This window comes from Schistocerca cancellata, chromosome 4 (genome assembly GCF_023864275.1).
Source record: "Schistocerca cancellata isolate TAMUIC-IGC-003103 chromosome 4, iqSchCanc2.1, whole genome shotgun sequence".
NCBI lineage: Eukaryota > Metazoa > Arthropoda > Insecta > Orthoptera > Acrididae > Schistocerca > Schistocerca cancellata.
In genome coordinates, this window is record NC_064629.1 from 60,887,754 (window position 1) to 60,908,186 (window position 20,433).

General features: G+C 41.2%; 1 protein-coding gene across 1 annotated transcript in view; it reads right to left on the reverse strand.

The window, feature by feature from the left end:
* The window catches only part of LOC126183907 (histone-lysine N-methyltransferase 2D-like), a 220,954-nt gene that overhangs the window by 165,323 nt on the left and 35,198 nt on the right, over positions 1-20,433 (reverse strand). Inside the window, exons 5-6 of the mRNA XM_049926250.1 lie at positions 15,818-16,010; positions 6,656-6,837 (exon numbers count right to left, since the gene is read on the reverse strand). Of these exons, the coding sequence (XP_049782207.1) occupies positions 6,656-6,837; positions 15,818-16,010 (375 nt within the window). The remainder of the gene's footprint in view (positions 1-6,655; positions 6,838-15,817; positions 16,011-20,433) is intronic.

Genomic DNA, 20,433 nt, shown 5'->3' on the forward strand with positions numbered 1-20,433 from the left:
TAGTTTGTTATATCCCCTGTTGATCCTAGTCTATTTTCTTATCACTTCTTCACCTGTGGTAATGTGTCATTAATGTGAAAAATTGGAAGTTGGAGAATGGTTTTGAAGCCATCTAATCTAGAAATAAGTTAGTTCGAAGGCAGGAGGAAGGCAGGAAGCCATACCACAACCAGTAGGACCATACCTCCTGGTAGGATGAGGACAGCTTAGGATGATAATGAAACAGTGTTATTTGCTATTCATCAATCTACATTTCATGTCTTTGTGGCAAATATTTCATGTTACTATATATGTCATTTTCTGTGGCAGTCTGGACCAAAACCCAGTAAAATCATTTCAGTTGATTTAATCTACAGAGTACAGCAAGTTTCATTCATAACCATTATTTTACATCATCTAGTAATATGTACCATCTTTGCGTCTTGTCATCTGTTCAGTAAACTTCATAAGCTCCAGTTCCTTTTCTTAGATAACATTAGTAATACTTACACAATTCATTTTCCTTACTGCATTAAGTTTTTTAACAGTAAAGTATTTTACATGTTTGAACCAAATATTATTAATGTAATTTGTATGGCTTGCTGCCAAAACCCCAATATCAGAAAGGGAAGGGGAAGAAGAAGGGGAAGGGGTAGGGGAAGGGGAAGGGGAAGGGGGAAAGGGAGAAAGGGGGAAAGTTGGGGAGTGGGGAGTGGTGAGAGGAGAGGGGGAAGGAGAAAGGGGGAACAGGCCAGGGGAAGGGTTAAGGGGGCAAGGGGAATAAAGATAATTTTAAGACCTGGTGTTTTCTCAGCAACTAACATTTAGTATGTAAATTTTAAATCCAGTACTTATAATGAATCAATTTTGTACAAAGACACTTTTATCAATCATATTGTCACATCATAACCACAATAAAACCCAAATCAGGAAACAGGGTCATCAGTGGAGTGCATCACTCAGCACTGAAAGCATGTTTATTACAAACACCAACATACAGCCAGAATAGAACTGACTTCCTGGATGGAGAGCACTACTATTTATACAGACAGTGAATATTCCAGTGTATGCAAACATTTCAAACAAATGAAATTTCAATAACCTTCCACAAATGATATGTACCAAAATAACAAATAATTGTCAGTGATCAGATCTGAAGTAGTGGCCTGAAGCAAGCCAACCAGTGATACCAACTGCTACACCACAATGCATGCAGCACAGCTCATGGCACTGCTCCCACTCCTATAGAAACAGTGACCTGCTGTTTCAGAAATTCTGATTGAAGCATCCTGTATCTAGGCCTTGTCAGTATCAGTAGCCCTCTGTATGACAAAGGTGGCAGATCCTCACACACTGGTCATGTTGTCACATCCTCTGCAATGTGATAGTGAAGCAGTCTTCAATTTCCTTGAAGGAGAAGTGACAGTCATCAGTCTGTGCCTCAGTATTGTAGTAAGGCCTCATGCATAGGACATGAATGATGTCACATCAGTTTTGTCTTCTTGATGTGGGCTTGTAATCCCATCTTTGTATGTGACTGTCAACAAGCAATGAAGAAAATGATACAGCCCTAGCACTTTACTGACTTCCTCAGTAGTTCCACTTTCTGCATAGATGCAAAAAAACCATACCCAGTCTCCCAGGCTGTATCTGACTGACCATTGCTTGGTATTATAGTCCACCCAGTCTTCCTTCTGGGTGTCTAGGCCCCATATGCAAGCCTGCTGCCTTGATTCTTTGGTCCTGGTGATATGGTGTTTCATGTATTCATAGTGAGTATTGTCCAGTTTAAATAGGAATAGTGTATCCATTGTCATTTTGGCCTTAAAACCATGGGGCAGAAAGAACAGTATGAAGGCTGTAGTGTCATGCTTTGCTGTGTTGTGTTTGAGTATCACAACAGGTTGTATTGTATACCAACCACCCTGTTTAGCATCAGTGCATACTGAGAGCATAACTGCTAAGGTCTTACTAAACTTTTCTGTGAGGCCATTCCTCCATGAGAGCCTGGCAATTGTCATCTCATGGGTGATGACACAACATAATATTGCCTCTGATACTAGCTTTAAGTAGAAAGCTTTACCACAGTCAAAGATCACCATACAAGGTGCTTTGTGCTTCAAAAATGATGTCTTCTACATGGAACCTAGCAAATTCTTGGACCTTGACAGTTGACATGCCATTTGTGACATCATAGCAGGTGAGTTAGTTAGTACAGGCTATCATTAATCAATTTCCATTTGTTGACTTCAAATTTCCCAAAGAGGTTGATTTCTATTTGGCTGAGTGGTGCAAAATTGGTATCAGATGCCATGGAGTTAATTATGGTATACACTTCTATCACTGTTATTCCTTACACATAGTGTCTAACGAATTAGTAGAGGTCTGACCAGTGATACCTGCATCTGATTCTATCTAAAATCTTCATCTGTCCCAGTTAGCCACATGTTGGAGCATGATGGAAAGCCGGCCGGAGTGGTGCTTCAGTCTGGAATCGCGAGACTGCTGCGGTCGCAGGTTCGAATCCTGCCTCGGGCATGGATGTGTGTGACGCCCTTAGGTTAGTTAGGTTTAAGTAGTTCTAAGTTATAGGGGATTGATGACCTCAGATGTTAAGTCCCATAGTGCTCAGAGCCATTTGAACCATGATGAAAAACTTTAGGACAGCTGACCATAGATGAACTGGGATGATGAACAACTTACCCATCCCACTGTATCATAATTTCTCCTATACAATGTTCTTTCTATAAACTGTGATTCTTGTTTGGTTGGTTTCTTATTCTTCAATGCTTTGGTGCTTTGCAGTAATGTTGTATCTTCCCTCTATTCAGCAGAAATACCATTTAATGTAACACTCACTGAGATTTTGTCCATGCTGCTGTGTTCTGATACATGACTCTTCAAAAACCAGGTAGTCTCATTGTGTATGCATCCATTTTTGCACAGCCCTACCACTGTGATGATGTATTCCTGAAGCTTCTGTGCCCATCTCACCAGTCGACCCAAAAGATCATTCAGGCTTGTCAGCCCACATAAAGAATGGTGGTCCATCACAATGGTGAATAGTATACCAAATAAATATGACAGAAACTAGTTGATGACACAAAAAACTGTAAGGCACTCTTTTGCATTTGTAGAGTAGTTCTCTCAGACTTGGAGAGTCCTCAGGAAACATAAGATATCATCCTTACAGTACCTTCCTGAATTTATATAAGAACTGTACCTATCCATTAACTGCAAGTGGGTGTGAATTTCTATCTCAGCATTCTTGTAATGCAGTTCTAGGACTGGAAAAGATGTTAGTGTCTCTTTAAGGAGAAAGAAAAATCTGTTGTGCACCTCAATCCAGGAATATTTGGCCTCTCCCTGCAGTAAGGGCCATGCTTTGGCAGTACAGAAAGCATTTATGAATCACCACAAATACAATCACATTTTGAGAAAACTACTCACAAAAAATGTGCCTATGTTTCAGAAAAGCTGTGACTACTATTATTTTCTCAGGATTAGAATGGACACCACTGCCATTCAGTGGGTGCACCAAATTTTTATTTCTTGTGTGGTGAAGAGGCACTTTTCCAGATTTAAGCAAAGGACTGTTGTGTGTATACATTTCAGCCTGGTTGTCAGGCAACTTAGATGTTCTTCAAATGTCTTCAAAAAAAATTAAAATAACATACATATAGCATAGTCACACTGTCCATTTAAAGTGTAGAAGCAAACTGTCCATCATATGCTTGAACGTGACTGGAGCATCACATAGTGCAATTGGCATAGGTTTGCAGTCATAGAGGCCATCAGGATTTACTAAGCTAGTATTTTCCCAGCCAGCCTCATCAGTCTTCATTTTCAAGTAGGTTGTCTGCATATCCATAGCTGAGCTGGTTTCCTCAACCATTATATTGTGTCATCAAAGTGCAGCAGTGGGTAGACATATTTTTTTGCAATTTTATTCAGCATTGGTAGTAGACCCAGAAATGCCATGTGCCAGTCTTCTTCTTCACAAGGACCACAGAACAGGACCAAATACTCTCTGAAGGATTAATGATGCCATTTTGCAGCATCTCCACCAGTTCCTCTTGGATTATCGGATTATCCATCATTCAGCCAGCAACTCCTTATACAAGTGACAGATAACTGGTGGATGTACCACAGGGCTGATACAATGTTTTACCATGGGCCACTTGGTCTGTCTTCTCCACTTCAAACTTGAAAACATCTGATAATTGGCACAGAACAACTAACACTTGCTGACATTGTTCCTCTATCAGACTAGATATTATTGGCCATTTATAGTAACTTCCTCCTCTACCTTGCCTGTAGTGGTAGCAGGGAATGATGCCATTGATGATGCCATTAAGCTGCCCTTTGTGGACTGGGTTGTCTGTCCCTAGGTATTAGCTGTGGCTGCTAATGACAGTTAGTGTTCCAAAGTTCTCCTTGAACACATACACTGCATTTGATCATTATTTGCACATATATTTGTTTTGTGAGCCCTATCAGGTTTTCGCAGTTGACAGAACTTCACATTTGCAGCTTTCAGTACAATAGCTTTTGTGTCACCAATCATAGCCTTCTTTAGTTGGCAGCAATAGGCATTCAACATTACAGAAAAGGCAGATTGATCATTGATGATCACATCAATGAGATTTCCCTACATCTTCATGACTGTCATCCATGGAGGACTTTCATCTCCTTAGATGCCTTGCTTAGCTTTCCTGAATTTGGCAGCTAGGTACCAACGTAGGTAACAGTGAATGACTAGTGCATATTGGGGAGAAAGCTCATCCTGGGTACAGTAATGAGGTTTGTCCAACAGATTGACTATAATCATTTGCAGTTGATGGGTGTGAATAGAATGGTGTACAACATCTCCAGGTTGTCCACAGTGGAAACTGTTGTGCTGTACAAAAATACACTCACAAGCACAACAGTGGGTTGTTTGGTTTGCTCCAGGAAGAGACCGAGTGGAACTACAATATGTAAAATATTAGTTCACTTTATTACAATATAGATATGAAGATTTAATCAACTTTGTACAATCCATTTCCACAGAAATGTTCTGAGTATTTACAGCTGACTCTGAATGTTAAAGTATCACTTGATACAGTCAAATTTACAAGACTCTTCACTTGAAGTACAACTGACATGATGGTCACTGTAATTTCTGTCTATGACATTTAATACATTGGTGGTCTGTCTAAGACAATGCTGTCATTTTGATCATTGATTGCACACTGGGCCAAGCATTCCTCTGCTCAGCTCTAAGTAGACCAGCAGTTGTGTCTGCATAGCAGAGCTCTAGGAAGTGTGGCTACACTGGTATTGCTCATTTGTCAGTGCAGGATGCAGCAGCTATACTGTTCTGTGGTTTTGGTGTGAACCTTGCTTTGGCATCCCATTCTTTGGACAACACTACAAAAATGTACAGATGTGTTGTCCTCAGTCATCCAAGTGTCATGTCTTCTGTGGAGCATTATACTTGGTGGAGGACTCAGATGTACCTGCGTCAATCAGGTGCTGTGTTGTCATTTGATGGCTGCGGCATAAGTACGATTGGCCAAGTCCATTCTTCTTGGTATTTTTATCTGATATTTTACGTTGGTAATAAAGATTGATACATATCTTCTTCAACATTATGTATTACTTCCTGAAGTATGGGGTCAATATTCATGACTGCTATTTCATGCTTACTTGATGTGGCAGTCCTGGCTATCTTATAACACTGTATATCTTCTCTCACTACCTGGCATATAAGAAGGGTATGGTCATATTGGTCTTCCATAACTGTCATAGGGGCCATGTTCATGAGTCAGTCATACCACTTTAATCTGACTCTTTTTCTAATGTGTTTCCTCAGTGCATGGGCACCACTTGATGAATTTCTCTGTTGTGACATTCTTGACTGGAAGAGCTTGGCCCACATCTTCTGTGACTTTGTTAATCAAGTGTCCATGTAGGTAATAGCTTTTACATTGCCTAATTGGAGCCAAAGTGATGCAGATGTTTCAAAGTATCTCATGTCTCCACCAAAGAATGTCACATTATGACAAGAATCAAGTCCAAATCCAAGAGCAGGCTCACCAATCAAGTATAACACTTAGCATTGAAGGAACTTTTATTATGAACACCAATGCACAAACAGAACAGAACTGAATTGACTTCCTGGACAGAGAGTGCTGTTATTTATGTTTTTATATTCCAGAATACACAAACATTAAATCTTAGGAAATTTAAAGAACCATCTAGAAGTGATAAATAATGCTTATCACTATGCCACACTACCTACAGCACAGCTCATCAAAATAGTTTGATACAATATGTCTTTAGTTTTCCTGGTGAAAGCATTCATTGGTTGTTAACTCTTACAATTCAAAGCTAAAGACCAAAAGAAATTAATTTTTCTTGCTATATTTTCTTTTCTTTAAGTTGAAAACTGTTAGCAGTTCTGAAAAGCCATTTCTAATGACCTTATCATCAACTGGATATTAAGCTCTAATAATATGGTCCTCAATCTTAAGGACTTTTTTAGCAACAAAAGTCAGTAAATGTATCAATACAACCTATGATCTCTGGCCATATTTTATCATAAGAGCACTTGAAAAATAAGCCATGTATTGATATGATTCTGGACAAACCTAAAGCGATCCTGTAATGTCTGTGATTTACTACGTTCTCGTTTCTTAGTTGATGGAAGAGGTGCTGCTTCTTGATCAGCTGGTATAGGTGGTAATTTGCGTCTCATTCTCAATGATTTCTGAGAATCTGTTTCACTCATTGTATCTGAAGAATCACCACCACCATCCCTTGGGCCCCGTGGAGTGCCAACAGGTGTGCTTTGAGGCGTCCCCATTGGTGTCACTGTTCAATGGAGAAGATTCAGAAAACTTAATGTATATTACAAATGTATATGGAAATAGTCAAAATGGTCTATCATGTGAAACACATCAGAAATATTTTAAGTAAATATTTCATGCAATAGATAAATTCAAAGTAAATAATGAGTGCTGTAAACACTTTAACTGTACAGGTTTGTATGTGTGTTTGGTGTGGGGGGGGGGGGGGGGGGAGGATGGGGGCGGGGGAGTGGAGATGGTTCTCTAGGTCCAAAAAAAAAAAAAAGGTCATGTATTTTGTCATATACCAGAGAGGGCTATCTAACATATTTGAATGAAATGAATTTACTGATGTTTGTACAGACTTAAAGAGACTGGATTAAAAATTTTGTTGGTGTTAACAGAATAATGCTTTTAACTCTTTGTTTGTAGTTTTCAATATGAAAATGCACTTGAAGAAAGGCATTTTCCTGTGTGAGCTGTTCTTTTATTTTGAAAAACGAATATTTAAAGTACAACAGCAATGGAAATTTCTGGATTGAATAATATGTAAAATGAACGAAAGACAACCACTCCCCTGTAGCTGACATGTGTAATGCATAGAAACATGCAACAGAAAACAATATTTACACTAGCTATCACATTCTTACTTTTTCCCTAGTAGAAGTACACACATTTCCACACAAAATCACACAAATACCCAAATGCAGAAATCTGTGGATGTGGTAGGGAAGGATACATGAGATGACAAGGGGGTAGGGAGATAGTGTGAGGCAGATCTTTTGACATATGACTCAGTGACTGTACAGCAAGACACGAGTTCAGAAGGTAGATCATATAAGAGGTAGATAGTGGGAGAGGGGGCAAAACAAAGGGAGGAATGGAGGGGCAGGTTGTGATGGGGTAGACAGGGGGGAGAGAGGAAGGGAGAGGAGTGGGAAAGAGGGGAGGGAGAGAGCGAGAGGGAGGGAGAGAGAGAGAGAGAGAGAGAGAGAGAGAGAGAGAGAGAGAGAGAGGGAGGGAGAGGGAGACGGAGAGAGAGAGAGAATGCTTACATGGGGGGGGGGGGGGGGGCAGGAGGTAAGGCAGTGTTAAACAGGTTAGTGGAGGTTTAGGCCAGGGGATTTGTGAGGGTGGAGGATATGCTGAAGACACAATTCCCATCTGTTTAGTTCAGAGAAACTGGTGCTAGCAGGGAGTACCCAAATGGTTCATTTAGTGAAGCAGCTGATGAAAACATATTGTGGTACAAAGCATTTTTGGCAACTGGATGGAAAGTTTTCAGTTTGCCACAGTTTGCATGTGGCCATTCATGTAAGTATACAGTTGGTTACTTGTCATGCCCACATAGAGTTCTGCACTGTAATTATATGCTGATATGTAACATGACTGTTTTCACACAAGGTCCTGCCTCTTATTGGGTAGGAAATTCTTGTGACAAGTCCTAAACCTGGGTTGACCATAATGGAATGATGCATGGGGTACAGTATTGGGAACAAGATTGGAATAGGGATGGACAACTATATTCTGTAGATTGGGTGGGTTGCAGAACACAACTTTGGGTGGTGTGGGCAGGATTTTGGGTAGGATATTCCTCATCTCAAGGCACAATGAGAGATACTTGAAATTCTGATGAAGAATGTGGTTGAGCCTTTCAACATCAGGGGGATTAGGACTGCTCAGAGGAGTGCTGGCTGGTGACTGGTTAATAGGTGTTTTAGCGTGGGAGGAGGAAGTGGCATGGAATATCTATTTATGGATGAACTGGAATAGGATACTCTCTGTCAATAAAAGCTCTGGTAAGGTTACTATTATATTTCACAGAACTATGGATGCAGTGTCCATGGGTGGTGGGGCCATAAGGAAGAGACTTTTTGACGTGGAGTGAGTGGGTGGCAACTGTCAAAGTGGAGGTAGTATTGCTAGCTAGTGCACTTGATATAAACAGACATATTTATGAAGCCATCAGAGGTGGAGATTGACATCTAGGAAGGTGGTTCATTGAGTTGAGAAGGGCCAGGTGAAACAGATTTGGGTGTAGGTGTTGAAGCTATGGACAAAAGTGGAAAGGTTATCCCTGTCATGAGTACAAATCATGAAAATGTCATCAGTGAATCTGAAGCAGACAAGAGGTTTCAGTTATTGACTGGTTAGGAAGGTTTCCTCAAGAAAACCTATAAATAACTTAGCATAGGAGAGTGCCATGTGCATGCCCATGGTAGTAGCACAGAAACGTTTATTGATTTGGACCTGAAAAATAAAAAGTTGTGAGTCTGGATGTGGTTGACTAGGAGGATTAGGAAAGAGGTGGTGGGTTTGGTATTAGGAGGACATTGGGAAAGGTAATGTTACATTCCACAAAAGTTAAGGATGAATTGTTAAAGATCCCATACAGGCTGCAACTTCAGATTATAAGTCAATATACACCAAATAATGATGTGAATGTCTCCCAAACTGAAAACACCATACTCTGAAGCCAATGATTATAACAGAACTAAGACACACAGTCAGTAAACTAAAAATTACAACCTCCTCTGGTCCTGGTGGTCTCACACATCATGTCTTTAAACAACAATCAAGTAAAATATACTCTCAGCTAATTGATATAATCAATGTACCCAACAAACCAAAACAATCAATACTAAAGCCATTGTACAAAGAGGATGACATGAAAGGAACAGAAAAATATAGCCAGTGTCAATACTATTTATCTTTCTTAAAATGGTTGGACAATTTGTGCATGAAAGGTTATCTGACATTTTGAATAAAAAAGAAATACTAATCTAATGATCAAAATTGTTGCAGCAAAAACAAATCCACTGAAACATATTTGATATGTTCTGTCAGAATCTGCTATTTAGAAAAATATACAAATACAGGGTGTACATAAAGTCCAGGAACACTTTCAATTATTTTTTGCACAAGATCTAAACATTGTACAGATGCCATACATATTGGGTTTTGAAGAGAAACTCTGAAAGTTTTTTTCACAGACATTTCAAGTTCACAGGATGCACAGCACACTGATTTCTTTGAACTCTCTCGTACACGCTCCACATTCACTTCGCTCACACTGGGATGTCCGCTTCTCTTTGCTGGGCACAAGCAACTCATCATAAGAAATTTGTTGGGCCAGTGGTAAATGACCTTTCTTGTTGGTGGCTTCTTACTGTACTTGGTTCTAAACATCCGTTGAACAGCTGTAGTACACATGTTTTTGTTGAACTCTAACACACAGAAAGCTCACTCCGCACCTGAACCATATTTGCAACTAGCACTGACTATCAACAAATTACCAAACTACACTCCTGGAAATTGAAATAAGAACACCATGAATTCATTGTCCCAGGAAGGGGAAACTTTATTGACACATTCCTGGGGTCAGATACATCACATGATCACACTGACAGAACCACAGGCACATAGACACAGGCAACAGAGCATGCACAATGTCGGCACTAGTACAGTGTATATCCACCTTTCGCAGCAATGCAGGCTGCTATTCTCCCATGGAGACGATCGTAGAGATGCTGGATGTAGTCCTGTGGAACGGCTTGCCGTGCCATTTCCACCTGGCACCTCAGTTGGACCAGCGTTCGTGCTGGACGTGCAGACCGCGTGAGACGACACTTCATCCAGTCCCAAACATGCTCAATGTGGGACAGATCTGGAGATCTTGCTGGCCAGGGTAGTTGACTTACACCTTCTAGAGCACGTTGGGTGGCACGGGCTACATGCGGCCGTGCATTGTTCTGTTGGAACAGCAAGTTCCCTTGCTGGTCTAGGAATGGTAGAACTATGGGTTCGATGCCGGTTTGGATGTACCGTGCACTATTCAGTGTCCCCTCGACGATCACCAGTGGTGTACGGCCAGTGTAGGAGATCGCTCCCCACACCATGATGCCGGGTGTTGGCCCTGTGTGCCTCGGTCGTATGCAGTCCTGATTGTGGCGCTCACCTGCACGGCGCCAAACACGCATACGACCATCATTGGCACCAAGGCAGAAGCGACTCTCATCGCTGAAGACGACACGTCTCCATTCGTCCCTCCATTCACGCCTGTCGCGACACCACTGGAGGCGGGCTGCATGATGTTGGGGCGTGAGCAGAAGACGGCCTAACGGTGTGCGGGACCTTAGCCCAGCTTCATGGAGACGGTTGCGAATGGTCCTCGCCGATACCCCAGGAGCAACAGTGTCCCTAATTTGCTGGGAAGTGGCGGTGTGGTTCCCTACGGCACTGCGTAGGATCCTACGGTCTTGGCGTGCATCCGTGCATTGCTGCGGTCCGGTCCCAGGTCGACGGGCACGTGCACCTTCCGCCGACCACTGGCGACAACATCGATGTACTGTGGAGACCTCACGCCCCACGTGTTGAGCAATTCGGCGGTACATCCACCCGGCCTCCCGCATGCCCACTATACGCCCTCGCTCAAAGTCCGTCAACTGCACATACAGTTCACGTCCACGCTGTCGCGGCATGCTACCAGTGTTAAAGACTGCGATGGAGCTCCGTATGCCACGGCAAACTGGCTGACACTGACAGCGGCGGTGCACAAATGCTGCGCAGCTAGCGCCATTCGACGGCCAACACCGCGGTTCCTGGTGTGTCCGCTGTGCTGTGCATGTGATCATTGCTTGTACAGCCCTCTCGCAGTGTCCGGAGCAAGTATGGTGGGTCTGACACACCGGTGTCAATGTGTTCTTTTTTCCATTTCCAGGAGTGTATGCTGTGGCAGTATAGTTCAGGGTTTCTCTTCAAAATGACATATGTATGATATCTGTACAATGTTTGGTCCATGTCCAATAAATAATTGAAAGTGTTCCTGAACTTTATGTACACCCTGTATAATATCTGGGGAGTTGTCTACAACTGGTTTAAATCATATATTGCTGGCAAATAATTGATTATAGGAATATGTCATGAAACTAAAAGTTACCGTACAGAACATAGGAAAGCTAGTTATGGAGTAACTCAAACCACTGTGTTAGGCCCTTTGTTATTCTTGAATTTTGTAAACAAGTGACCATACCAATTGTCAGAAGGAGGACGACTAGAATGGTAACTGTACTAAAAATTCAAAGTATATTGACATACACTACCATTTCAAGAATGAATGTTATATGAATGTAATTATGGTACATATATCTGTAAAACAATACAGAAAACAAAGTAGTAGGCATTTTTACCAAATTTTTGAACATGGGTAAATTTGTAAAATTTTGAGATATGTTGTATGCAATTTGAGTGTGATGTACATGTAAGTAGGCATGTTGGAATGTGATACATTTATACTGATAGTACCAACAGTGTCAAGAGGACTCTCAACAATGAGTATATATGTACTGGTATGTAAATCGTCAGTTAGTTCTGTGCCATGTGTGTGTTCACTGTGTAAACTGAGATGTACATTGTATTTTACTTTTGTTGGTAAATATTCTTAACACTTCAGTTACAGAATTGTGTGGTGAGTAAAATGCTATACATTTTTAGAACTAAATATACACAGTGAACATTAATAAAACCAACAAACTGCAGGGACAGATTCCTGACTGGAAACTGAGGGGAAAAGGTCCTATGAGTAATGGATAGTGAGTGTGCAACAACAACAAATTGTTCCAGAACATAGTTCAGAGCTGCATCACATACACATCACAACAGATGTTCAAAGTGGCCTCCATAGATTGTCACACTCTTTTGCATGTTCTAGCCTCTCTCTGAATAGTGTCATGGGTGTTGTGAACACAGTGTTGAAGCAACTGCATATTAGGAACTGATTCAGCATACACAACACTTTTCAGATGCTCCCAGAGGTAAAAATCCAGGGGGTTTAAGTCCAGTGATCTAGCAGGCCATGCCACAGGGCCTCTGTGTCCCATCCAGCATTCAAAGATGATGTCAGTGAACTATAATGTGGAAATGGGGCATCATGCAGAAACCACCTGTTGTATTGCCAAAGGCGCATTCTAAAGCAGACCAGTCAGAGTATTCCTCAAGAACACCAGGTACATTGTGGAATAATCACTGGTCCATGTATGTGGTCATCACATTAATGCTAAAGTGATGCTAATGAGACACCTCAACCTTTCCATGAGAATTGTCTGTAGCCCACAGATGATGATTATGCAGATTGATGATGCCAGTTCTGGTAAACGATGGTTCATTGGTAAAGATGACTGATGATAGCTATCCTATAATCATGATTTTCTGGTGCAAAAACCATTGACAAAATCCTTCCCATAGAGGAAAATCTGCAGGTGATAATCCTTGCACTTGTTGCAAGTGATAGGGATAATAACAGTTGTTACACAGCATACACATAATCACACTTTAGCTTACACTATGTTGGTGGGCTGCTTGCCCAGAAATTTTACTAGGGTTCATCTATCTGTATCCTGTATAAACACAGTCCACTGCTCCCCTGCATGTTCATCTGTCTGAAAGGACCCATGATCACACAAACACCCGAAAAGAGCTTGAAATGTTTTTTGGGATGGTTGGTGTCTGTGAGGGTACTTATTTCGGCATAGTTGTGCTGCCTGTTGACCATTTCCATGTTCTTGTTCATACACAAACACTATCTCAGCTTGTTCCTGATATGAATACTGAACCATTCTGCAGCTTACAGTATGCTGTGTCAATCACACAGCCTGAAATGCACAAGGAACACATGGCATGTCGTCAGATGAACATTCATTCATCTGCACCATCTACCGTGGCAACAGTGTGTTTCTGGACACATGTTCACATGACCTTGTTTCCTCTATTTCCAGTCAGGAATACCTCCTTGCAGTTTATCAGTTTTATTAATGTCTACCCTGTATAACATGTGGACAGCTAAGTCATACTTCGTTGGCCATACACCATTTCAGACCTACAAACAGAAGGTCTTTTACCATACAATAAATGATACTTGGTTTCTGATAATACTTCTGCTTGAGTTGATATTGCTGACTGATTATTAGTGTGTTGTAGAGGGCTAATGTAACAGATAGATGATTAAATGCAGTATTGATAAGATTTTCTTGATTGTAACTGTTCTAAAATTCAATATAATACACTCCTCGAAATGGAAAAAAGAACACATTGACACCGGTGTGTCAGACCCACCATACTTGCTCTGGACACTGCGAGAGGGCTGTACAAGCAATGATCACATGCACGGCACAGCGGACACACCAGGAACCGCGGTGTTGGCCGTCGAATGGCGCTAGCTGCGCAGCATTTGTGCACCGCCGCCGTCAGTGTCAGCCAGTTTGCCGTGGCATACGGAGCTCCATCGCAGTCTTTAACACTGGTAGCTTGCCGCGACAGCGTGGACGTGAACCGTATGTGCAGTTGACGGACTTTGGGCGAGGGCGTATAGTGGGCATGGGGGAGGCCGGGTGGACGTACCGCCGAATTGCTCAACACGTGGGGCATGAGGTCTCCACAGTACATCGATGTTGTCGCCAGTGGTCGGCGGAAGGTGCACGTGCCCGTCGACCTGGGACCGGACCGCAGCGATGCACGGATGCACGCCAAGACCGTAGGATCCTACGCAGTGCCGTAGGGGACCACACCGCCACTTCCCAGCAAATTAGGGACACTGTTGCTCCTGGGGTATCGGCGAGGACCATTCGCAACCGTCTCCGTGAAGCTGGGCTACGGTCCCGCACACCGTTAGGCCGTCTTCCGCTCACGCCCCAACATCGTGCAGCCCACCTCCAGTGGTGTCGCGACAGGCATGAATGGAGGGACGAATGGAGACGTGTCGTCTTCAGCGATGAGAGTCGCTTCTGCCTTGGTGCCAATGATGGTCGTATGCGTGTTTGGCGCCGTGCAGGTGAGCGCCACAATCAGGACTGCATACGACCGAGGCACACAGGGCCAACACCCGGCATCATGGTGTGGGGAGCGATCTCCTACACTGGCCGTACACCACTGGTGATCGTCGAGGGGACACTGAATAGTGCACGGTACATCCAAACCGGCATCGAACCCATCGTTCTACCATTCCTAGACCGGCAAGGGAACTTGTTGTTCCAACAGGACAATGCACGTCCGCATGTATCCCGTGCCACCCAACGTGCTCTAGAAGGTGTAAGTCAACTACCCTGGCCAGCAAGATCTCCGGATCTGTCCCCCATTGAGCATGTTTGGGACTGGATGAAGCGTCGTCTCACGCGGTCTGCACGTCCAGCACGAACGTTGGTCCAACTGAGGCGCCAGGTGGAAATAGCATGGCAAGCCGTTCCACAGGACTACATCCAGCATCTCTACGATTGTGTCCATGGGAGAATAGCAGCCTGCATTGCTGCGAAAGGTGGATATACACTGTACAAGTGCCGACATTGTGCATGCTCTGTTGTCTGTGTCTATGTGCCTGTGGTTCTGTCAGTGTGATCATGTGATGTATCTGACCCCAGGAATGTGTCAATAAAGTTTCCCCTTCCTGGGACAATGAATTCACGGTGTTCTTATTTCAATTTCCAGGAGTGTATATGTTCGTTGGTACATGACCATGTTGTACCTTGAAATATGTTTCATATTTGGAAAAAATCTTAATTTTCTGAAGTAATATTTGTGATTTCAGAAAAAAACTACAGCACTTAAAAAGTGAATGCCGTCATTTAAAAATAAAATAGGTTAATATATTACACTTTCATTACAGGGCTGGATGGAGGTGAAAGCCAGAAAAGTGTACCTTGGTACACACTCTCCCCTACTAAATTTACCACAATGACCTTATGCAATTGGTCAGTATGTGCATCATATGTATTTCTTGAAAATGAGTGTATCAACCAAAGTTAGTCAATAGTGTAGAGCATGTAGGCTTCTTTCTGATCAGTACAGCCAGTAAAGGAACAATGACTTCTGCAATTAGGTCCTGGCCTTGTACAGGCTATGGATCACAGTTGAAAGAAATGCTTTACATGTGTTAAGAAACATCCCGTATGTAATGCTGGAGTGATAAACAAGTGCTTGTTAATATTGTGTTACATCATCATATATTTTTAACTCACCAGTGGCTGCATGAAGACTGCGTGTTGCCTGTTGACTTGAGACAAGGTGCGCCCCCATGGCAAACCGACCAGTGGGTTGGGTCTGGATTTGAGGCATGCTGCCAATCACAGGTTGACTGCTGGCTAGCGAACCCGCTAGCACCGACTGCGAACCAACTAAAATCTGTGACTGATTCAGATCCTTTCGATGTAACTGTAATTAAGGAATGAATTCATTTGTCTTCACTTGGAACTGCTGTAAAGTACACAAAAAGAAGGTAGCTTTTGGGGTCAAACATATTGAGGTATGACACTATGAAAAGTATGTGAAGGTAACAGTATGATTCACATTAAAAGTCACAGCAGAAGAATTATCAAATGGGCTTTGTTTCAGAATTGATGTTAAATAATGTAGGTCAGATTTGTGTGGAGACTCTGCAAGAAGCTTCTGTATCTAATGTACAAAACAAATACCAAGTCCCATTCATCTGTTTGTGCTTGCTAACTTACTGTATGCAATTTTCAGAGGTGGACAATGTCTTTTCTTAGAATCATCAAACGTTTGTGATAATACTGGGAGTGAAACACTTATGGCATAGATTACTGTGGTACAACTACATCAATACTCTGGAAACCAATACAGAGTGCATCGAAAGAATACTTTTCATTACATCATATATTCTGTAAAGTTTATTTCTGCTAAACACCATAGACCGTAGGAAGAATGACTTAATATAAATCTCTGCATGTGATGTTAAATGGCTGCAGTAAGTGACAAATTTATTTTAATTTGTATTCTGCCCATAGAGACTTTGGTTTCAGATTCTTCATTGAACTTCACATATACACTGTTTTCTTAGCTTCAAGTTATATATTCATGAAATGAATGTCTGGGTGGATACTAAGTGAAGCAGCAGGACTCAGAGAGAACTTTTATGTCCAATGTCTGCAAGATGTAATCAGCACCCAAATGAGATTACCTCAGTAACTGGCTCAGCAGTGCCTTGTTGGCAAGTGGGATGCATCATTTCATGTTTTATACAAAACATTCATAACCTGGATGCAATAGGAAATCATCATAGCCAAGTAATTTGTCAGCCTTGACCTGTTTAGCTGCCAAGACTGAATTAAGGTGCTGCTAGTTGAAATGTGTGGTTTTACCACTGCTCATGAAGTGAAGCTATCAACCAGATAGTAAGGGGTCAACTTTTTTCAGGACTTGGCAAATTTTATGCAATTCCTAATTTTGTGGCTGGATGCTCTGCCTGGCATCACAGTTATCCAGGCAACCAAAAGGAGAGAAGTCACTTGTGTCATCTGTATGTGAATCATTTAAATAGTCTTCTATGTGCTATCATCTTTTAACTGCCAAGTAATTTGTCAGCCTTGACCTGTTTAGCTGCCAAGACTGAATTAAGGTGCTGCTAGTTGAAATGTGTGGTTTTACCACTGCTCATGAAGTGAAGCTATCAACCAGATAGTAAGGGGTCAACTTTTTTCAGGACTTGGAAAATTTTATGCAATTCCTAATTTTGTGGCTGGATGCTCTGCCTGGCATCACAGTTATCCAGGCAACCAAAAGGAGAGAAGTCACTTGTGTCATCTGTATGTGAATCATTTAAATAGTCTTCTATGTGCTATCATCTTTTAACTGCTTGCAACTTTATGGGAAACTACCTAGAATATCATTCAGGCTGATTGGGGGTCAGCACATGGTCATTAATCCACCACGAGGTCTCGAGCTAGGTCTGGCACGCTTCCCCATCTTGCAAGCTAGCATGCTGTGTTTAAGCTATACAAGCAGGTCAATATTCTGATTTTGCATTTTGTGTCTAATGTTGCCATAACTTATGATATTAGTCTAAGATACAGTTCCCACTGAGGCAACATAATATGTGATGCTGTACATGATGTGATGCATCACGCACTGGTGGTGCACATAGGAATATACTTGAAACAACTGAAATGATTCACACTGGGATGACAACAATGCAACACTGATAGGTATTTCTACTGTACTGCCCTGTGCAACATGGCGTGTTGATTGCTCCACACAGCTGTGTCGTATGATACATGAGGAGGAGTGGGCAGAACCAAATTTCAAGTGATCAAGTGTACCTAAAAAATGTTTTATGTAACTGAAGTCCATTTACATCTATCTCTCTACTTGGTCTATATGTAAAGTTTTACTTTTTACATAAAAAATTAAGAACTATGGATTTAGATTTGCATTACCACACCACAGCTTGATAATGAACTACTTTTTCTTTTATTATTGTCCATAGATACTGTAATCCTTTGAAAATAGTGAAGCACAAGATTCAAGTTTACTGTCAAGAATGTAGTCTCTCACCAGTTTATATTTGGTGCATTTTTGGTCATACATTTCTCTATACAAAATCTAGTTAGCATACCAAAATTTTTTGCAATGCTGGAAGGAGAGCCATATCTCTTTCCATTCTTGAGTAAATAAGTGATATATTTTGGTGTTTGCCAATGATGAATTATGATGCACTACACTTGATGCTATAGCTGCACAGTATGGGTAGTAATGACTCAATTTTATTTTTTATGTTGTTTACAAAGTTGGTTACAGTCTTATTTTAAGGTGACAGAATTATTTTCATACTGAAACCAGAGATTGACAATTGCAGATCCAGTGACAGAGTTAGCTATATACTGTACCCATCAAATTTTCTTACTTGCACAAATAGTTTCATTCACAAAACTATCATTAATGGTTTTTGTTCACATATTGTCAAACAAATCGTGTGTGTTTCAGCATGCAATGAAGCTGAAATTTGATTTGGATACTGATATAAGTGAAGGGCACTGTATTCTAGCTGTCACCAACTTGAAGACACTTTGATTGCCACAAACTTGGATGACAGAAGAGGAAATGTGTCAGCAATAAGGAATAAAGATGCAAGTGACTGGTATGGACTGCAAAATCTCAGGTCTTGCATAAGGCAGAGCATAACTTGTCATATGTATCTCCCCTTTATATGTACATTTTGGTTAATTTAATTATTCTCTCTTGATTGTTACTTTTAGTAGTTGTGCCTGTAAGTTCTTCAGAAACATAATAACACAACCTAATCTGCTACTGATGGCTCTTTATAGATGTAAGTATCATTATTTCCAAAATCATAATTGGCCAAGGTGCTTTTATGGCTGAATTCAAGTGACGCAAAGAAATTGAAGATGTTATTGTCACTTGTTCACAAAACAAGCATGAGTACATTATACTTTGTCATACCTAGCAAGAAATTATAATCCATGCTGCCACAGAGGCATTTGTGCTGTCTTGTTGCTTTGTTATATCACCCCAATGGGAACACAAGCATCACATGGATAAGAATTATGTTGCATGACTTTTATTGGAATGTGTCATGTCATACATTGATATCACATCATTGGGAACTGCATCTAAGAAGAAACTCCTAGACAATGAGAGAAAATGTTTTGTCCAACAACGCTACCTTTAGTCAGTGGCACTCTTCACAGGTATTGCAGGCTATGTTCAGACACTCTGGCTGGACATCAGCATGTGTTGATGTTCTGCAGGATTTGAGATATTTGCACAATACAGGAACAGGCAAAAGTGCTGGATAAGCAGAAGACTCAACATGACATGGAGCTTTGAAGACACCAACAAACTAAATGTTACTCATTATTATGCTCAAATACTTTCAGAGGGGAATGCTCATGGTAAATGTGTATTTCTTGTAGCATAGGACGAAAGGCTTTTTACAACAATGAAGTTTTGCTGCTGGGCCTGATGCAAGGCAGTTCCATATTTGCTCAAGATTCTTCTCAGTGCAGTGACCTATCAGTGGGAGTCATTGCCCCAAATGCTTGAGAACCTGTGCAAGTGTGGCTGACACCTTGACATAATGATTGCCTAACAACTCTTTCTTGCAGTGCTAAGTTGCTTGAAGCCACTAACAGATTGATCAGCACCTCATAGTAATGTGCACTGAAGTTTCCACATGAAAATCCATCTGCCAGTGTTCTGTTATGAAGACAATGGACATATTCTTCTTTAAATGTAATGTGTATTATAGAGATATTAATTGTGACAGAATGAAGTATAATGAAGGGTAGATGTGACCCAGTTATGGTCCAAAAGAGATATAATCTTGTGGAAAATGATTTTAATATACTTGCCTCTATTTACATTCATGTATCTTGCCCACCTGATTCTTTTATTTTTTTATTAGTTCAAAATTCTGCATTCAGTGTAAATTTTAGTGTCAAAACTTTAGCCAATTAAGATAAACCAGGTTCTCAAGTCGAATACTAATGTTTCAGTAATGAACTCATCACCATTAATGAACTTCCATTGTGGGACATGAAGATGGTTGGCTGCCACATACGGATGTGTGTTTGTTGTGCTCTATATTTCACATCATTTTTTTGAGGTATACAGAGGCTACAGTGTTCATCACCGTAACATTAGTGTAAAAGGTGGTGAAAAATCATCTAAGTTACAAAATCCATGAAATTCACATGTTTCTTTACTTTTACTTATCTATATAAGCTGACTCCCAGAATTTCCTTTCTCTTCGAGTAAAATCACATGTATCACATAAATACATTTAGAAAATTTAGGTATGAAAACTTGATAAATAATT